Source organism: Schistocerca serialis, chromosome 4 (genome assembly GCF_023864345.2).
Source record: "Schistocerca serialis cubense isolate TAMUIC-IGC-003099 chromosome 4, iqSchSeri2.2, whole genome shotgun sequence".
Lineage (NCBI taxonomy): Eukaryota > Metazoa > Arthropoda > Insecta > Orthoptera > Acrididae > Schistocerca > Schistocerca serialis.
In genome coordinates this window covers 777,934,561-777,951,613 of record NC_064641.1, presented here as the reverse complement: position 1 = coordinate 777,951,613, position 17,053 = coordinate 777,934,561, and the positions used below count along the sequence as shown (strand labels likewise).

The following is a 17,053-nucleotide window of genomic DNA, read 5'->3' as shown; positions in this document are numbered from 1 at the left end:
TGAAATGGTGCCGAAAACAACACAGATGTTAGAGATGCGTAGCGGTAAAGTCTATGAAGGATACGGCAGTGGTGGACTGACGCATCGTAAACAAGTCGGGTCGCAGTTGATAATATCGCATTACTAAATATAGTTCTTTTTGTCAAATTACGCGTCTGTTTTAAAGTCATTTGTGTTGGTTTACCGCGGGATTACGTCATATAGGTTGACGATCGAGAAGAAAGATTAGATGAACAGTACGTGTGGTAGATACAAACGTATGTTTATGTTATAATAAACCTGAAAATTGATTTCAGTTACTTGTGACACCGTTGTAAAGGGTGTTTTGTTTGTGACTGTGTAACAATAACGTTTGCAACTGTCATTTTCGAGAAAAGCCGGGATGTGTAGGTGAGTAGGCAAGAAGATACTTTTCTCTGTTGTGATCATTCAATTTCTTTTTGCGTTTAGGCAGTGTAAACCTAAGAAAGGATAAAATTCATTTTTGGTAAAACATGTATTGTACCCGATTTATGCCCGAAAAGACCTATAATATATACATGGTTGTATAAAATGACAGTAAAGTCCTGAGATGATTTAGTATGACATTGTAATTACGTGCATTTAGTTTACTTATAAGTGAGCCCTTACTTCACTTTATCTCCGTTTAAATCTTACCTAGGATATGTTGTTTGAATTTAACATCTGGGGATTTTTGTGTGCTTCAGTGAGTAGGAACACTAGATTATTCATAACATAATGTCCCATAAATTTATTCAAAACTGATAAATGTTTATGAAGCACAGATTATTGTAGTACCTTCTGTTAGTATCTTAATGCTGAAACATTACAGAATAAACTAGGCCCTATTAAAATTCATAAAATCAGCCCCTACGTATAATTTTCATGTTTTTTTTGTTGTGGTGAGTTTTGTTGGATGTTTTTAGAGTAACTATCCTTATATTAATGTACAGAAGAGTGAAAGGCTGAATTTTTATAAATATTATTGTTTGCAGGTGATACAAAAATGCAGTGTGCATTGATATGGCCAGTAAGTCATTATGGACTACTCTTGGAGGATGGATGTGCTGCGATCATGGAGGAAGAGTTATAATGAACTGCATCATTTTCAAAGTGTTTTTCAAGTCACTGCAAACTTGAGTCAAATTTGGGCACTTGACGTGATTGCACAATATTTCTACATGTTGTAGATTGCTTAGTATTGGAAAGATATGAAATAATTGTCATAGGCACAGAACAGCAATGGATCCATTGGGGCCGTGGGCAACATATAATCCTTCATACACTAGGCTAACGGGTACAGCAGGCAGTTATCAGGGGACTGCTCCTAGTGGACGTGGCAATTTTGGATCCCCCCATCATGCTTCACCAACAGGGAACAACAGTTTGGAAAATACAGCAGTAACAGGGTTGCAATCAGCAAATTCCCAGCTTCTTTTGCAAACTGCTCATAGTTCTACTAGCATGCCTAACAGAGAACTCATGGGCCACACTTCCATGACAGCAGCATTTGGCTCAGGGAGCTTTCTTACACAAACGTCTGGATCGTATGATCCAGTTTTCTCAACTTTATTTCACCATCCTGAACAAAAACTGGCTAATTATGGCCCCTGTGCCACAAGTAACCCTTCAAAGCATTCTTTACAACATACTTCAGCGACCAAGCAAAATGCACTTGAATCAGAAATAACAAGAGTCAGAGAAAAACAACAGAGTAGCACATATTTTGAACAGCAGGCAGCAGGATCACCATCATCACTATCATCAACCCCGTCTTGGTCACATCAGACAAATGTCCAGATACCAAGTCCATTTGGTATATTACCACATGAAACTGTTGGAAATGGGGTGGAGAAGGGCAGTTCCATTTGTGAAGGAGACTTCAATGTACAATTTACCCCAAATCAGAATTTAAATAATATGAACTCTCAGCTCTCACCAGCTTTGGAATACAGTAAATCTTCAAGTGACTACAATAAAATACAGATCAGGAAACCGGACACATTACTGTCCCCTGGTAGAACAGCTTTTACACCTGCCTCCAGTGCAGCAACTAGTGCCACATTTTATCAGCATTCTCCAGCAACATTCAGTAATGTAGGGGCTGTCTCATCTCGGGACAGTACTTCAGTTGTTTGTGCAACAACTTATCGAAATGACAACAATAAATGCCAGCAGCAACTACCAGGGGTCTCTGATTTTGTTAGCAGTGGAAAAGGATTTGTTTCTCCTGCACAGCTACCCACACCGTACCATCAGGCTTCACTTGATACGAAATTGTATTCAGAATTTAATTCTTCTGAGCACATGACACAAGCACCTTTACCAGAAGAACACAGTCAATCTCCGCCTGTTAATTTCTCTCCATTGAATAATGGAAGACAAACAGTTACCTTTACACGCAATGAAAATGGTGGATCATGTTCAACTAGTATTAGTTCTGGGTCAGTTCCAACAAGTCTTGGTGTAGAAGAGCAGCATGGCAAACGTGCCCTTGGTGTATTACAGCAAACAATTCATAAGCGTCAGCCTAACAGTGATGCATCATTTCATATGCAGCAATACAGCAGCTCCCTTGTTGATAGTGCCAATTATGGTAGTTCACCATCTTTTTCAACAACAGAAACAAAATCTTATTCTGAGCCATTGCTCTGTATTGCAAATGATTCATTGAAACACGGTCAGTCTGATTGTGGAAATCTTACACAAACACAAAGCCCAGCTAGTACGCAGTCGCATCCGAGCCCTCTTGGTCATGTTCCAAGCCCTCTTGGTCATGTTCCAAGCCCTCTTGGTCATGTTCCAAGCCCTCTTGGTCATGTTCCAAGCCCCCTCAGCCACGTTCCAAGCCCTCTCAGTCACGTTCAGAGTCCTCGTGGTCATGTTCCAAGTCCCCTTGGTCACAATCCCAGTCCCCATAGCCACAATCCAAGCCCCCATGCTCATGCTTCGAGTCCTGCGTATCCTGTTTACCACAGTCCAGTAGGTATGGTGCCTTCTGCATCTTATGTCCAGCCATTGTCTCCAGAGGTGTCTTTACGGCAATGCCCTACTGTTGATGAAAGGCCAAAAATAGTAAGCCATTCTGCAGACAGTGAGCCATGCTCAACAAACTCATTAAGAGTACTGCCTAAATCACAAATCCCTAGTCACCATGTAATAAATCGTACATCGGGCTCAACAGGTGTTGCACAGAGACAAAAATTAGATGAATGTGACATCAAAGATGGTTATAACGAAGACAGTGGTTTGCATGGAAAAGGAAATCGGCAAGATAATACCTGCCGAAAGCAAAACGTGACACTACAAATGAAGGAACAAAGTGTTGAAGATGAATCCAGTCCATATTATAAGGTATGCATCAACGAGAGAGATGGTGGAGATAGTAGTACCGCTACCATGTTATCAGTAGTGCAAACACCCAATTTGCCACAGACATCAACACTTCTCCAACCTCAGGACATTTTAGAGCCTTCAGTATCTATGGAGCAAGAAGGTTATATTGAAAGCAGTTCATCCTGTAGTGAGCAGGCGAGTAATGATATTGACAAGCATGCTGCCACAGGTTACAGTGCAGCACTACAGCAAGAAGGTGAACCTCTGTGTACAGGATTACTATCTACTGGTGAACTCACAGAGGCTCAGACAAAAGAGCATTCTTCTCACCTTATTAGGGCCACCTCTGAAGGACAGCAACTAGTGTCCGCTGAAGAGGCAGTGACTCAAAACAGTGCCAGCTCCTATATCACACACATTGACAGAAATAGAGAGCAACGAGATACTGATTCAAGGAACAATTCTTTGAATGAAAAGTTGGTTTCACCAAAAGCAAGTGTAGTGTGTGAAAATGTACTCAAACAAAGATCAGATACATTTCAGGATTCCATTGATAAGTCTGATAATGAATGTCAGTCTGCAACAGCTTCTGTGACACAGCCAGTTGTTACAGATCTTCCTAGTGTTCAACAATCTTCTGACAGCATTCGACAGATTTCAGAGGTTGTCAACATGTCATCAGAAATGAAGTCTGCATCTCAACAACCATCAGATTTTGCAGAATCCTTTAATGAAATAAATCGAAAAGTCACCTTAATTAACATAGAGGATGATTTAGAATGTCTATTGGAAGATAGTTCTGTTTACAGTCCAATGACTCTTGAACAAGATGTTAAGATGTCAAAACAAAAGTATTTTTTACAAAATCGTAGTGGATTTTTGGATGGGTACATGAAATTCCTTAATGAAGAGAGACGAATATCTGTTACAAAAAGCAAAAGCACTGAAAAATCCGCAGATACAGATGCACAGAAGAAAGTGCGCAGGAAGCGAATTGCTAAAAATGCAGATATATCTGGTACCAGTACTAAAGTTTTGAAACAAAGTCAGCAGGATGAAGACTGGGAAGAAAGCAGTTATACATCCGATGTGACTTCTGACACATCTGACACTGAAAACATGAGAAGCAAAGGAAAAAGAACTGAATGGATGTCCAGGGACAGCAGTCATCAGGAAGATGAAGGAAGTGAGAGGAAAAGGCAAAAATTGGATAAGGAAGACGAACCAGAGAAGCAGAAGAAAAATGCAAAAGACAGCCGAGGGAAAAGTCTTCAGCGATCAACAATTCAGTTGAGGCGAAATTCTAGTTCTAATCCAGAACTCTCATCAAAGTGTAATTCATTTCAGTCAAGTTACTCTAATGACCCACAGTCACTGGATTCACAAAACAGTCATGAAAAGGAGCAAAGGAAGAGGAGTAGAAATGTTAAAGACCAAATGATTCCAAAGAGAAAAATGAGTGAACATAAAGAAGGTATGTTGCATACCTATAACTCTCATGTTTTAGCTTGATAGCCGTAATTCATTACTGTAAATATATTGTCCTGTTGCAATAACTGTAAATATGCATGTAATTAAGTTAAAGTGGTGCAGGTTCAGATTATGGTGCACTTAAATCTGACATTACAAATTTGGGATATTAGAGTATGCCATCCTTGACTTTTTGTACATTAAAATGATGGCAATCAAATATTTAATGAAAAAAACTTAAGTGCATGTTTTTACTATATTATCTTTAATGTCATTTGCGTTCTCTTTCAGTTTAAAAGACTGCTGATTCGTGCTTTATAATATCATTTAAATGTGTATAGCCTAGTGTTGATCAGACTAATATAATATATTTGAATTTCAAAACTCAGATGTTTGTGTTAATTAAAAATAGGCAATCAAATCGAAATTAATTTTGTACCAAATGTTAATGAACTGTTGGTATTGCTAGTTTTGTCTGGAATTACCAAAATGGTGGTACAGTTGCTGATGTCAGCAAACACAAAAAACCCTCATCTTATACATTGTTTTGAGTGATCAGCATGTGCAATTGATACTGTTTTGTATGGTTTTGGTGTGTAACATTGTCAAGTTTCTCAACTGTTGCCATCAGACAGAATATTCTGATACCAGCGTCTGTGTACTGGTGTCATCAGTTCTTTGCATCTGAACCTGCCCACATCAATAACTGACTTTCATGTGATACTTCCCCCTCCAGGAGGATGTCATAGCTGCGTAGCTTTGCCATAGTATAAAATAAACAATTAGGCCTACTGGAAGAATGGTGGCATGTGGCATGAATGAATAGTCAGTCAGTTCATATTCTTATTGACATATTTGCTGTACAGAGAATAATTACATTTGTGTAATAGCATACAGCTTGAACATAATTTTTGTTTTGCAGAAAAAATCAAGCTCTTACTTAAAACATGTATTAATTTCAAGTAAATATACTTTTGTGTTTTGTAACTCGTTGGTATCATTAATTGCATGTTTTAAATAAAATAGTCACATCAGTTACCTTCTTTTGATGACGAACATTATAGACATTGATTTAGATGACTCATTTTACTGTGAGGTATTTGCTTATGTCTGAAATGAGTATACCACTGAATTAATATTGCGATGACTTCATTCGAAATATAAAATGACAAGTGTAACTTCAAGTGAGAGAATATTAATTATGATTGCACAAGGAAAAGGGGGGGAAAAATACTAAGCAGCCGCTACATTGGGAAGTTTGCAACACAACATTCTTATAACGGAACTTATCAAAATGACATTACAAAGTGCAAGAGAAGCTAAAAAGTTAGGACATGAATGGTTAGCAATTTCTTTCATGGAATTTTAATAGACATACACTAGCTTCAGCTATTAACTGTTAGATATTAAAAAAAAGGAAAAAAGCTTGTCCAAATACAGTTAACCATTGTACATGTACCGAAAATAAAGAATATTTATGCTCTGACTAAAATAAAATTTCTTAATACACTGTATGCAGTGTACCTGTACCTAAAATAAAGAATATCTATGATCTGCTAGTTTTTAACACTGTGTACAGTATATTTAGGCTTCAACATTTCAGACATTTCTTGAATGTCTAAATATCTTGTGAACATTAATGTAAATTGTCTCAAAGGATTAATCTCCTTTCATTGATTTTTGGAGTGACACAATTCTTCCCTCTGCATCCTTTGTGTGGTATTTGTTGTGCATCCTTAGCATTTGAAATATTTTATTTTCGTATTTACTACAGAACCATATGCAAAATGTATCAATCACTTTATTTTGCTTTTAATGACTGAAACTAGACATCAAACTTTTGCAGTGAGAAGGCTGTTCTTTTCATTGCACTATGCAAAATTTGTATTCTTGTACATAGTGACGTCGTACATCTACAGCTGTACTCTGCAAATCTTGTTACATGAAGAGAAACTGGCACTTTGCACAGTAGATTGTGATTATTTCTTTTTGTTCCATTCATGAAGAATGGAGTACAGGAGAAATTTCCGCTTATAAGCGTTTGCACATGTTAGGATAAGCTTTTCTTCATAATCTCTACATTTGGAAAGGACGGGTAGCTGTGTGTCTTTCCTAGATACTACTCTAAAAACTTATTCTTTAATTTCTTAAACTTTTTTTTTTTTTTTTTTTTTTTTTTTCCCCTAGGCATAGTTCTTCACAAGGGTAATAGTTAAAATTTTTCAGTATTTCTACCACAGTCTCGTATGCCATATGTTTCACTTATAGATGAATGTAAGAGATGGTTTCATTTGACATTCCTGCTTACTGCCTTTCACTGGAATGTGTGTGGCACAACTTATGTTAGAGCTAATTTATTCATGTTGTATTCAAGTTATGGATGAGTAATATTTGCAGTCAGTTATATTAACAAGGCTTCAGTTCCTCGCTATAGTTGCAGGTAACTAGTTTTCTTATGAAAGAATTTACTTGCAAAATACATGTAATATTGTAATCCAGTGAACAGTAAGATATGTACACAGATTTGAGATATTAAAATTGTGCTTAACGATGGCCCAAAAAACGCTATTTGAAAATGAGTAAGACAAAATATTCCAAATAGAAAATGATTTATTAAAAACTATGAAATGGTATTGAAAACAGCTTGTAAACTACTTACTGTGTTATGAATGAATTGCTCTGCAATAATCTATGGCAATGACACAATGGACACTATGACTGCGAATAAAACCCCATTTACCCAACAAAACCTCACATATTTTGATTGGCTGTAATTTTTTCACTGGGAGAGGGAACAAATTGGAAGGGCAAGAGAAGTGGTGTCACTCATCTCTCTCCTGCCATGTTTGTTCGTTATTATCGTTTGGTCAGGAGCTCATCATGTGTATTCAGCTGAAAATTTTTCAAAAGCAATCATTCTGTGATTGCAGTGCAAAGAATTTTTCATGTAAGGTTTGCTGTTCTGTGAAATAAAATTGTTCCTGTTATGAAGACTGTCTCACAGTGGTTCAAGAATTTCCAAACAGTGTGTTCAGTACTGGAAGTGAAACCATCTGTTCAACCAAAAACTGCTAATATGCTGGACAATAGTGAAGCTGAGAGACAATCTGTTCTGCAGTTCCCAGTGTTCTGCAAGGAAGCATGCTGCACCTATTTGACTTCCTTGGGAGCACAAGTGCGCTCTCTCTCTCTCTCTCTCTCTCTCTCTCTCTCTCTCTCTCTCTCTCTCTCTCTCTCTCTCACACACACCACACTACTACTACTACTATGCTTGTCCAAGAACTTAATGCCGCCAACAATAATTAGTGTACATCCTTCAAAGGGTCCCAGAAGATGCTTTTGTGTATGATGAAGCAGATTTCCACTGAAGTGGTTGTGTGTAAACAAACAAAATTTTGGCTATTGGTCTCATCATAACCCCCAAATCCTGCACAAAAGACCATTGCACTCTGATAATGTGACTCTTGTGCAATTTACAGAGGTGGCATTATTGGTCCATATTTCTTTTTTAAAAATGAGTGTGAAACAGTTACTGTAGCATGCCACCATTATGTTGCCATACTTGAGCATTTCATCCAGATTCAACCTAAGAACTTAGAACAAGATAACTGTGATTTGTGGTTCCAACAAGATGCTGTTGCAGTGCACAGCAGGGTTATCGATAAGAGTGCACAGAGATCCGTTTCCTGGAAAACCAATCTCATTATGCTGGGATGTTGCTTGGCTGCCCTGTTCACCAAATCTTGATTCCAAGTGATTTTTTATTATTTATTTATTTTTCTTTAAGGCCACCTGGATGTTAAGGTTTATGCATATTGGCCCCACACTCTTGCAGACCTCGAGAGTAATTCAAACGGAGATGGCAGCTGTTCCACAAGACATTACACCTTAGTTGATGATAGATATCGGGCCTTGTCCTTTAACGCATATTGGTTACAGTTAACAACTCTTACCAAGCATCTTTTGCACTTCTCATATCCATTGTATATTTTTGTATAAACAAGTTCCTCTCTCTCTTTCATTTTGTTGTATTTTCCTTTAAAATGTGGGAAGTTTTTTTGGGGTCACCCTATGCATGTGTGGTGATAGGAAGGGCATCTGGCAGCCCACTACTGCTAACATTGCCAAGAACAATGTGCCAACCCCATAAAGCATTAGGAGCAATACAGCTTGAAAATTGTATTGGTAGATACTTTTTTTCATTGAGGTCATTTAAAAATTACAGTCATAATAACTCATAGAGGAAGAAACAAAGTGATGGTTCAACGTGTGCAGTGTATAGTTTTGAAACAGTGAGAGAAACCTGATGACCTACAAAATATGATTAAAATTGGGTGGCAAGGAATGTGAATCAAAACTGCAACTTTACAAGGCATAGAATTTTCAGAAATTTTATTTGATTTTCAGGATGTTTGTAGGAAAAGACTATAGATCATTGTAGTTCCTTGCTGGGCAAATCATTTCATGGTGGAAAAGGAGGGCAGTATGTTAACATTATGAATTGACCACTGTCAGGCAGGTAGCATACAGTGACTGACAATGGTATAACTCTGCAGCTTGTTATGAGTACACGTCAGACATCTTACTGTCATGGCAAAAGAAACATTGTCAAGCATCTGATGACTTTACAAATGATTTAATCTATTAAATATTTGTCTTTATGCATGTAAGTAAGAGGCAGCCTAGGAAAGGTTTTGAATTATGTGCAAAGTTTGTGTTGGAAGTTGCTAAGTGTTCTTATTCTCAAAAACTGGATTAATGAAGTCTTTGTATTTGCATGCCATCAGTTACACTGCCTCAAGGCAAACACATGGCTTCTAATTGTAATACTTGTCTTATTGTATTAACCTTTTCACATTAGATTATACATCTTAATGAGCAGATTATGACAGCATTTTAAATTGATTCAGTAACTGTGTGAAATATTGAAAATTGAATTTTTGTCAGCCCTACACTTCAATGGTACTGGGATCAAGATAGCATTTTAGTATACTCTAGATGTGTGAAGTGGAAGGAAAAAAAAAGTAGAAACTACATCCTGTTTTAAGTGGGTTTTTGGACATACCTGGTAAACATGATGACCAGGATTTTTCTGTTAGTTTGTGAGATGATCATTCTTACACTGTAGGATTATCCACCTCACCTCTCAATGTTTGTTTACAGATATTCCATATGAAATTGATAGGTGAATTATTTCTAAAATGTCCCCATATGTGGATGAAAGGACAAGTGTTTTTGATCTTTTTATGTAAGCAACAAGGAATCTGTGTTCTGCTGCCTGTTGGCAAAATAATAAATTTCATATTTAGTAATAAATTTCATATTTCAGTGTAACCTAATAATAAGATGAATGCAGGAGTTGCATGTGGTCTGCAATATTTTTGAATTGTTTGTGTTAATGTCATATGTACAACTTAGTAGTAATTTTCCCAGTAGACAAACTAAACAGTGCCCTGTGTTATCCTCCATGACTAGCTTGGAAGACATTTTCTGCAAAATATTTCATTTGTTTCCCACATATTGCTTACAGAAAGATAACATAAAGAAATTATCACAATATGATTATTGATCACAGTATTGATTCCTGTGATCAGAGTTTTCTTTTCTGACAATAACCATTTTTGGATATCTGATGTTGAGCTACTGTTTTTTTCTTGCCATTCAGCTTTACATTTTGTTGAAAATACCTCATTTCTGCCTGCTCAGCTTTTTATTTTGATGAAAACATCTTGTGAGTTGATATAAGTTGATTATCCAAAATCAAATTTTTAGGTGAGCTTTTGACTTTGGGTGCCTTAATATTTAATTGACAGTAAAACTGCGAGATAAAAGAGAAGTCTTGTGTCTACTGCACTGTGGTTGATAGCAGAAAAGTGAATGTGAAACAGGAAAGAAGGTCCAGAAACTGTTGTATGTCTTGAGTGCATAGTCAGTGGTCCATGGACAGTTGGATATAATATTAGGGTTGGTAGCAGTTGTGAAAACTCTTTAAGTGGGTTCTTGTACTTAAGTTACATTTCACCTTTGCTTAAAACAGATTTTAACATAATGTTAAGAAATAAGAAAAAAATTGTGACAGAAAAAAACCATCAATTAACTCCAATCCACCATTCAAATTCAGTCTTGAAATAGGGGGAAGTAAACAATCAAGGTGTGTGATGTTCACAACAAATAAATACGACAACCAAGAAAAGATAAAGTTTGTACGTAAAATAGGTGTTGAAATTTTGTATAGAGCACCACTCCGAATGATATACTACACCAGATATAATTTTCAAGGCTGTGAATATCACAAAAGCAGAAGTATAAGCCGTCAGTTGCATAATTTTTTTAATTTATTCATTTTCAAATTTTTTATATATATATATATATTTTTTTTTCCTGGAAATTGAAATAAGAACACCATGAATTCATTGTCCCAGGAAGGGGAAACTTTGACACATTCCTGGGGTCAGATACATCACATGATCACACTGACAGAACCACAGGCACATAGACACAGGCAACAGAGCATGCACAATGTCGGCACTAGTACAGTGTATATCCACCTTTCGCAGCAATGCAGACTGCTATTCTCCCATGGAGACGATCATAGAGATGCTGGATGTAGTCCTGTGGAACGGCTTGCCATGCCATTTCCACCTGGCGCCTCAGTTGGACCAGCGTTCGTGCTGGACGTGCAGACCGTGTGAGACGACGCTTCATCCAGTCCTAAACATGCTCAATGGGGGACAGATCCGGAGATCTTGCTGGCCAGGGTAGTTGACTTACACCTTCTAGAGTACGTTGGGTGGCACGGGATACATGCGGACGTGCATTGTCCTGTTGGAACAGCAAGTTCCCTTGCCGGTCTAGGAATGGTAGAACGATGGGTTCGATGACGGTTTGGATGTACCGTGCACTATTCAGTGTCCCCTCGACGATCACCAGTGGTGTACGGCCAGTGTAGGAGATCGCTCCCCACACCATGATGCCGAGTGTTGGCCCTGTGTGCCTCGGTCGTATGCAGTCCTGATTGTGGCGCTCACCTGCACGGCGCCAAACACGCATACGACCATCATTGGCACCAAGGCAGAAGCGACTCTCATCGCTGAAGACGACACGTCTCCATTCGTCCCTCCATTCACGCCTGTCGCGACACCACTGGAGGCGGGCTGCACGATGTTGGGGCGTGAGCGGAAGACGGCCTAACGGTGTGCGGGACCGTAGCCCAGCTTCATGGAGACGGTTGCGAATGGTCCTCGCCGATACCCCAGGAGCAACAGTGTCCCTAATTTGCTGGGAAGTGGCGGTGCGGTCCCCTACGGCACTGCGTAGGATCCTACGGTCTTGGCGTGCATCCGTGCGTCGCTGCGGTCCGGTCCCAGGTCGACGGGCACGCGCACATTCCGCCGACCACTGGCGACAACATCGATGTACTGTGGAGACCTTACGCCCCACGTGTTGAGCAATTCGGCGCTACGTCCACCCGGCCTCCCGCATGCCCACTATACGCCCTCGCTCAAAGTCCGTCAACTGCACATACGGCTCACGTCCACGCTGTCGCGGCATGCTACCAGTGTTAAAGACTGCGATGGAGCTCCGTATGCCACGGCAAACTGGCTGACACTGACGGCGGCGGTGCACAAATGCTGCGCAGCTAGCGCCATTCGACGACCAACACCGCGGTTCCTGGAGTGTCCACTGTGCCGTGCGTGTGATCATTGCTTGTACAGCCCTCTCGCAGTGTCCGGAGCAAGTATGGTGGGTCTGACACACCGGTGTCAATGTGTTCTTTTTTCCATTTCCAGGAGTGTATATAATAGAGGGAAACATTCCACACGGGAAAAATATATTCAAAAACAAAGATGATGTGACTTACCATACGAAAGCGCTGGCAGGTTGATAGAAACACAAACAGACACATACATACACACAAAATTCAAGCTTTTGCAACAAACTGTTGCCTCATCAGGAAAGAGGGAAGGAGAGGGAAAGACGAAAGGAAGTGGATTTTAAGGGAGAGGGTAAGGAGTCATTCCAATCCCGGGAGCGGAAAGACTTACCTTAGGGGGAAAAAAGGAAGGGTATACACTCGCACACACACACATATCCATCCACACATATACAGACACAAGCAGACATATTTAAAGGCAGAGTTTGGGCAGAGATGTCAGTCGAGGCGGAAGTGCAGAGGCAAAGATGATGTTGAATGACAGGTGAGGTGTGAGTGGCGGCAACTTGAAATTAGCGGAGATTGAGGCCTGGTGGGTAACGGGAAGAGAGGATATATTGAAGAGCAAGTTCCCATCTCCAGAGTTCGGATAGGTTGGTGTTTTTGGGAAGTATCCAGATAACCCGGACGGTGTAACACTGTGCCAAGATGTGCTGGCCGTGCACCAAGGCATGTTTAGCCACAGGGTGATCCTCATTACCAACAAACACTGTCTGCCTGTGTCCATTCATGCGAATGGACAGTTTGTTGCTGGTCATTCCCACACAGAATGCATCACAGTGTAGCCAGGTCAGTTGGTAAATCACGTGGGTGCTTTCACATGTGGCTCTGCCTTTGATCGTGTACACCTTCCGGGTTACAGGACTGGAGTAGGTGGTGGTAGGAGGGTGCATGGGACAGGTTTTACACTGGGGGCGGTTACAAGGATAGGAGCCAGAGGGTAGGGAAGGTGGTTTGGGGATTTCATAGGGATGAACTAACAGGTTACGAAGGTTAGGTGGACGGCGGAAAGACACTCTTGGTGGAGTGGGGAGGATTTCATGAAGGATGGATCTCATTTCAGGGCAGGATTTGAGGAAGTTGTATCCCTGCTGGAGAGCCACATTCAGAGTCTGGTCCAGTCCCGGAAAGTATCCTGTCACAAGTGGGGCACTTTTGTGGTTCTTCTGTGGGGGATTCTGGGTTTGAGGGGATGAGGAAGTGGGTCTGGTTATTTGCTTCTGTACCAGGTTGGAAGGGTAGTTGCGGGATGTGAAAGCTGTTGTCAGGTTGTTGGTGTAATGGTTCAGGGATTCCGGACTGGAGCAGATTCGTTTGCCACGAAGACCTAGGCTGTAGGGAAGGGACCGTTTGATGTGGAATGGGTGGCAGCTGTCATAATGGACGTACTGTTGCTTGTTGGTGGGTTTGATGTGGACGGACGTGTGAAGCTGGCCATTGGACAGGTGGAGGTCAACGTCAAGGAAAGTGGCATGGGATTTGGAGTAGGACCAGGCGAATCTGATGGAACCAAAAGAGTTGAGGTTGGAGAGGAAATTCTGGAGTTCTTCTTCACTGTGAGTCCAGATCATGAAGATGTCATCAATAAATCTGTACCAAACTTTGGGTTGGCAGGCCTGGGTAACCAAGAAGGCTTCCTCTAAGCGACCCATGAATAGGTTGGCGTACGAGGGGGGGCATCCTGGTACCCATGGCTGTTCCCTTTAATTGTTGGTATGTCTGGCCTTCAAAAGTGAAGAAGTTGTGGGTCAGGATGAAGCTGGCTAAGGTGATGAGGAAAGAGGTTTTACGTAGGGTGGCAGGTGATCGGCGTGAAAGGAAATGCTCCATCGCAGCGAGGCCTTGGACGTGTGGAATATTTGTGGATTTATGTATATGTATATATATTTTTTTTTCAGCCTGTATTTTTTGTTGTTGAGCAGACATAGCCATTCCTTTTGATTATAGAGCAACATATTAAATTTCTCGTATTGGTTACATACAATTAAAAATTAATTTTTTACTAACAAAAGGAATAACAACATTGGTTGAACAAAAAAGTGAAATATATAGCTCTAACTTCACTATGCATGAATTAAAATAATAGTGATTAACATCTCATTGTTTACAAGACAACAACCGCAGTGAGAACCAGTAAGAGAATGAGATTGGTCAGACATTCAGTGTACTGTGGTAATTTTGCTAACGTGTGTTGGATACTAATTACAGCATGTGTAAATGACAATTGTGTCCATAAATGTAGATTTGCTTTCATTCTGTTCCCTGTGGAATGTATTTATTTCAAGCAGCAAACTACTTGGAGCTGGCAGCAAAAATAAACTGAAAAGTGCTGAGCTATTATGTGATCTTGCAAAATATAATCAGTACTGCACACTAACTGTGGACATATGATCACAAGTGAAGTCTAATTTCACAGCTGTTGCACTCAGTCATACTGCACAAACGGGTTATGGAGAACCGATATCATCATTCTCTTCCATGCTCAACTATCAGTCAATTTGTTGTTGTTAGGCAGGTATGATGCTGGTTTATAGCCTGGATCCAAAAATAAGGGAATTATGTACTTAATGTGCTCACATCCCAGGGGCCCATTTACTGAAACAAACACTCCACGTACAGTGGTGCAGCTAGGTGACACAGTAGACTTGAGGGTATACAAGTGCACGTTGTACAATCATTGTAGTGTTCAAGAGATTGCTGATGTAAGCACTTCACCATCCTGGGTATGGCTGCAGTTGTTTGGTTGCAGTTGCCAGGTGATGATCCATTATGTGATCAGTATTGGTTAGAAAGGCCCCTTTGTTATTTCATAACCAGCTACAGAGACATAGGCTGGCCTTGGCCTTGCAGACAGACAGTGCATTGTGCCATCGTTCAGCAACAGTAATGGCAGCAGCTGTTAAGGTGTTGCTGTCAGCATAATGGCTGTAGTGCTGTATGAGGAATGGATTGGAGCAGTTTGTGTCAAGACAGCATCAGTGCCCATGGCAACTGGCCTGCCCCCATTGCTCAGCACGAAGTGTACCTAGCCAAGAAGGATCAAACCGTGGCTCCAACATGGAGGATGCCAGTGTTGTGTGCATGTGTAGGATGTTGGCCAACTGTGACAGCATGAACCTGCACAACACAGGGTGAAGAATAGGGCCAGTGTGTGTCCACTCAGATGTTGAAGGCTGGGCAGCTGCAGTAGGCTTGGCTTATGAAGGCAGACAATGGCAGCTGCTGACTCATCTTAGCTTGAATACTGGCACGAACCTCCCCTTGTGACTAGCGCCTGGTGATGGCAGACTGAGCATGTAATTCTGGCAGCATATATGCTAGCTTGGTCAAATATCGTTTCTGACACAGTGGCAGTTTTGCCCTCCAAGACCAGGTGCAAGGCTCAACTTTTGAGCAACCCTGATATCATTGCTCAGTTTCACTATTGTATCAGCGACTCCACAGACCTGACAGTATGTAAGTTGTGTTGAAACTACTTCTTTCAGAAGCTGTGGGGGCAACTTCTACAATGTCAGTGTGCTGAATACATGTTCTTCCACCAGTGTACCTAGTTACTGAGGTATCTTGTGACATCCTCCGTAGCACATAAGGGTCATCTGCTTCACCAAGTGGAATTGTTGCACAACATACCTCTCCTGTTCTGGAGACTGAGTCCGTGGGATCATCAACTGTTTACATTTCTGGAAAAATTCTTAACAATACATTTCTCAGTTTTACATACATATACAGTATTCTCTGATTCTCCTTATTCTAATCCAGAGTGAACCACAGTTTTCATTGAGTGTTTATTAATGTAATTATTATTCCTAATATTAAGCCAGTCTCCTTGGCAACTGATGCATGAGCTCAAGTGTGGGGCAGCTTGCATCTAAAATAGATACAGATTACTCAAAGTAGAGTCAGAACTATGATGATACCAGTAATCAAGACACTCATTGTCATGACTTTGCTACATTGTTGATCACGGTATTGCTGTACATGCTAGAGCAATTACTCCATGGTAATGTGTCCCTCTTGACTTGCCATTTGCCCACTGAACTTACCTAATTTTTAACACAAAGGCATTATTACACTGAATCATCACACAGGCAACCAGTAAAATAAAATTATGAAACCCTTTCTTTTTAATAAATTCCCTTAACTCTTTGATGCACAGATTTTATGTTTAATTAATTTTTTAATAAAACATGCATTTTCTATGTCTGGTGGGGTTGCTAATAAAGGAAAACATGAATTAAAATTTTTTATTGTATTGATTTTGGTTTTAGATGGTGGTATATATAATATACCACCATGCCACTTAGGGCCGTACCTAAAGTTTTTGAGATATCTTGGTTTGTGCTTGTAACTCACCTTTAAATTCTACTCTAAGCAGTAATAATTAGTATAATTAATGTAAAATAATTTTATTTCTGGCAATTGGTCATTTACAATACAAAATCAAATTACAAACCTTACAAATAAAATATGTTTCTTATTCCTTTTTGTGAAAATCTTGAAAGCACCTTTTTGTTTTGCTAAGGCACAAAGGCA

General features: G+C 40.0%; 1 protein-coding gene across 2 annotated transcripts in view; it reads left to right on the top strand.

Moving 5' to 3' along the window:
- The first annotated feature begins 4 nt into the window (after positions 1-4).
- LOC126473340 (uncharacterized) overlaps positions 5-17,053 on the top strand; it is a 138,788-nt gene continuing 121,739 nt past the window's right edge. For both annotated transcript variants that reach the window (XM_050100336.1, XM_050100335.1), the window contains exons 1-2: positions 5-390; positions 996-4,810. In XM_050100336.1, the coding sequence (XP_049956293.1) occupies positions 1,243-4,810 (3,568 nt within the window). In that variant the 5' untranslated portion in view covers positions 5-390; positions 996-1,242. The remainder of the gene's footprint in view (positions 391-995; positions 4,811-17,053) is intronic.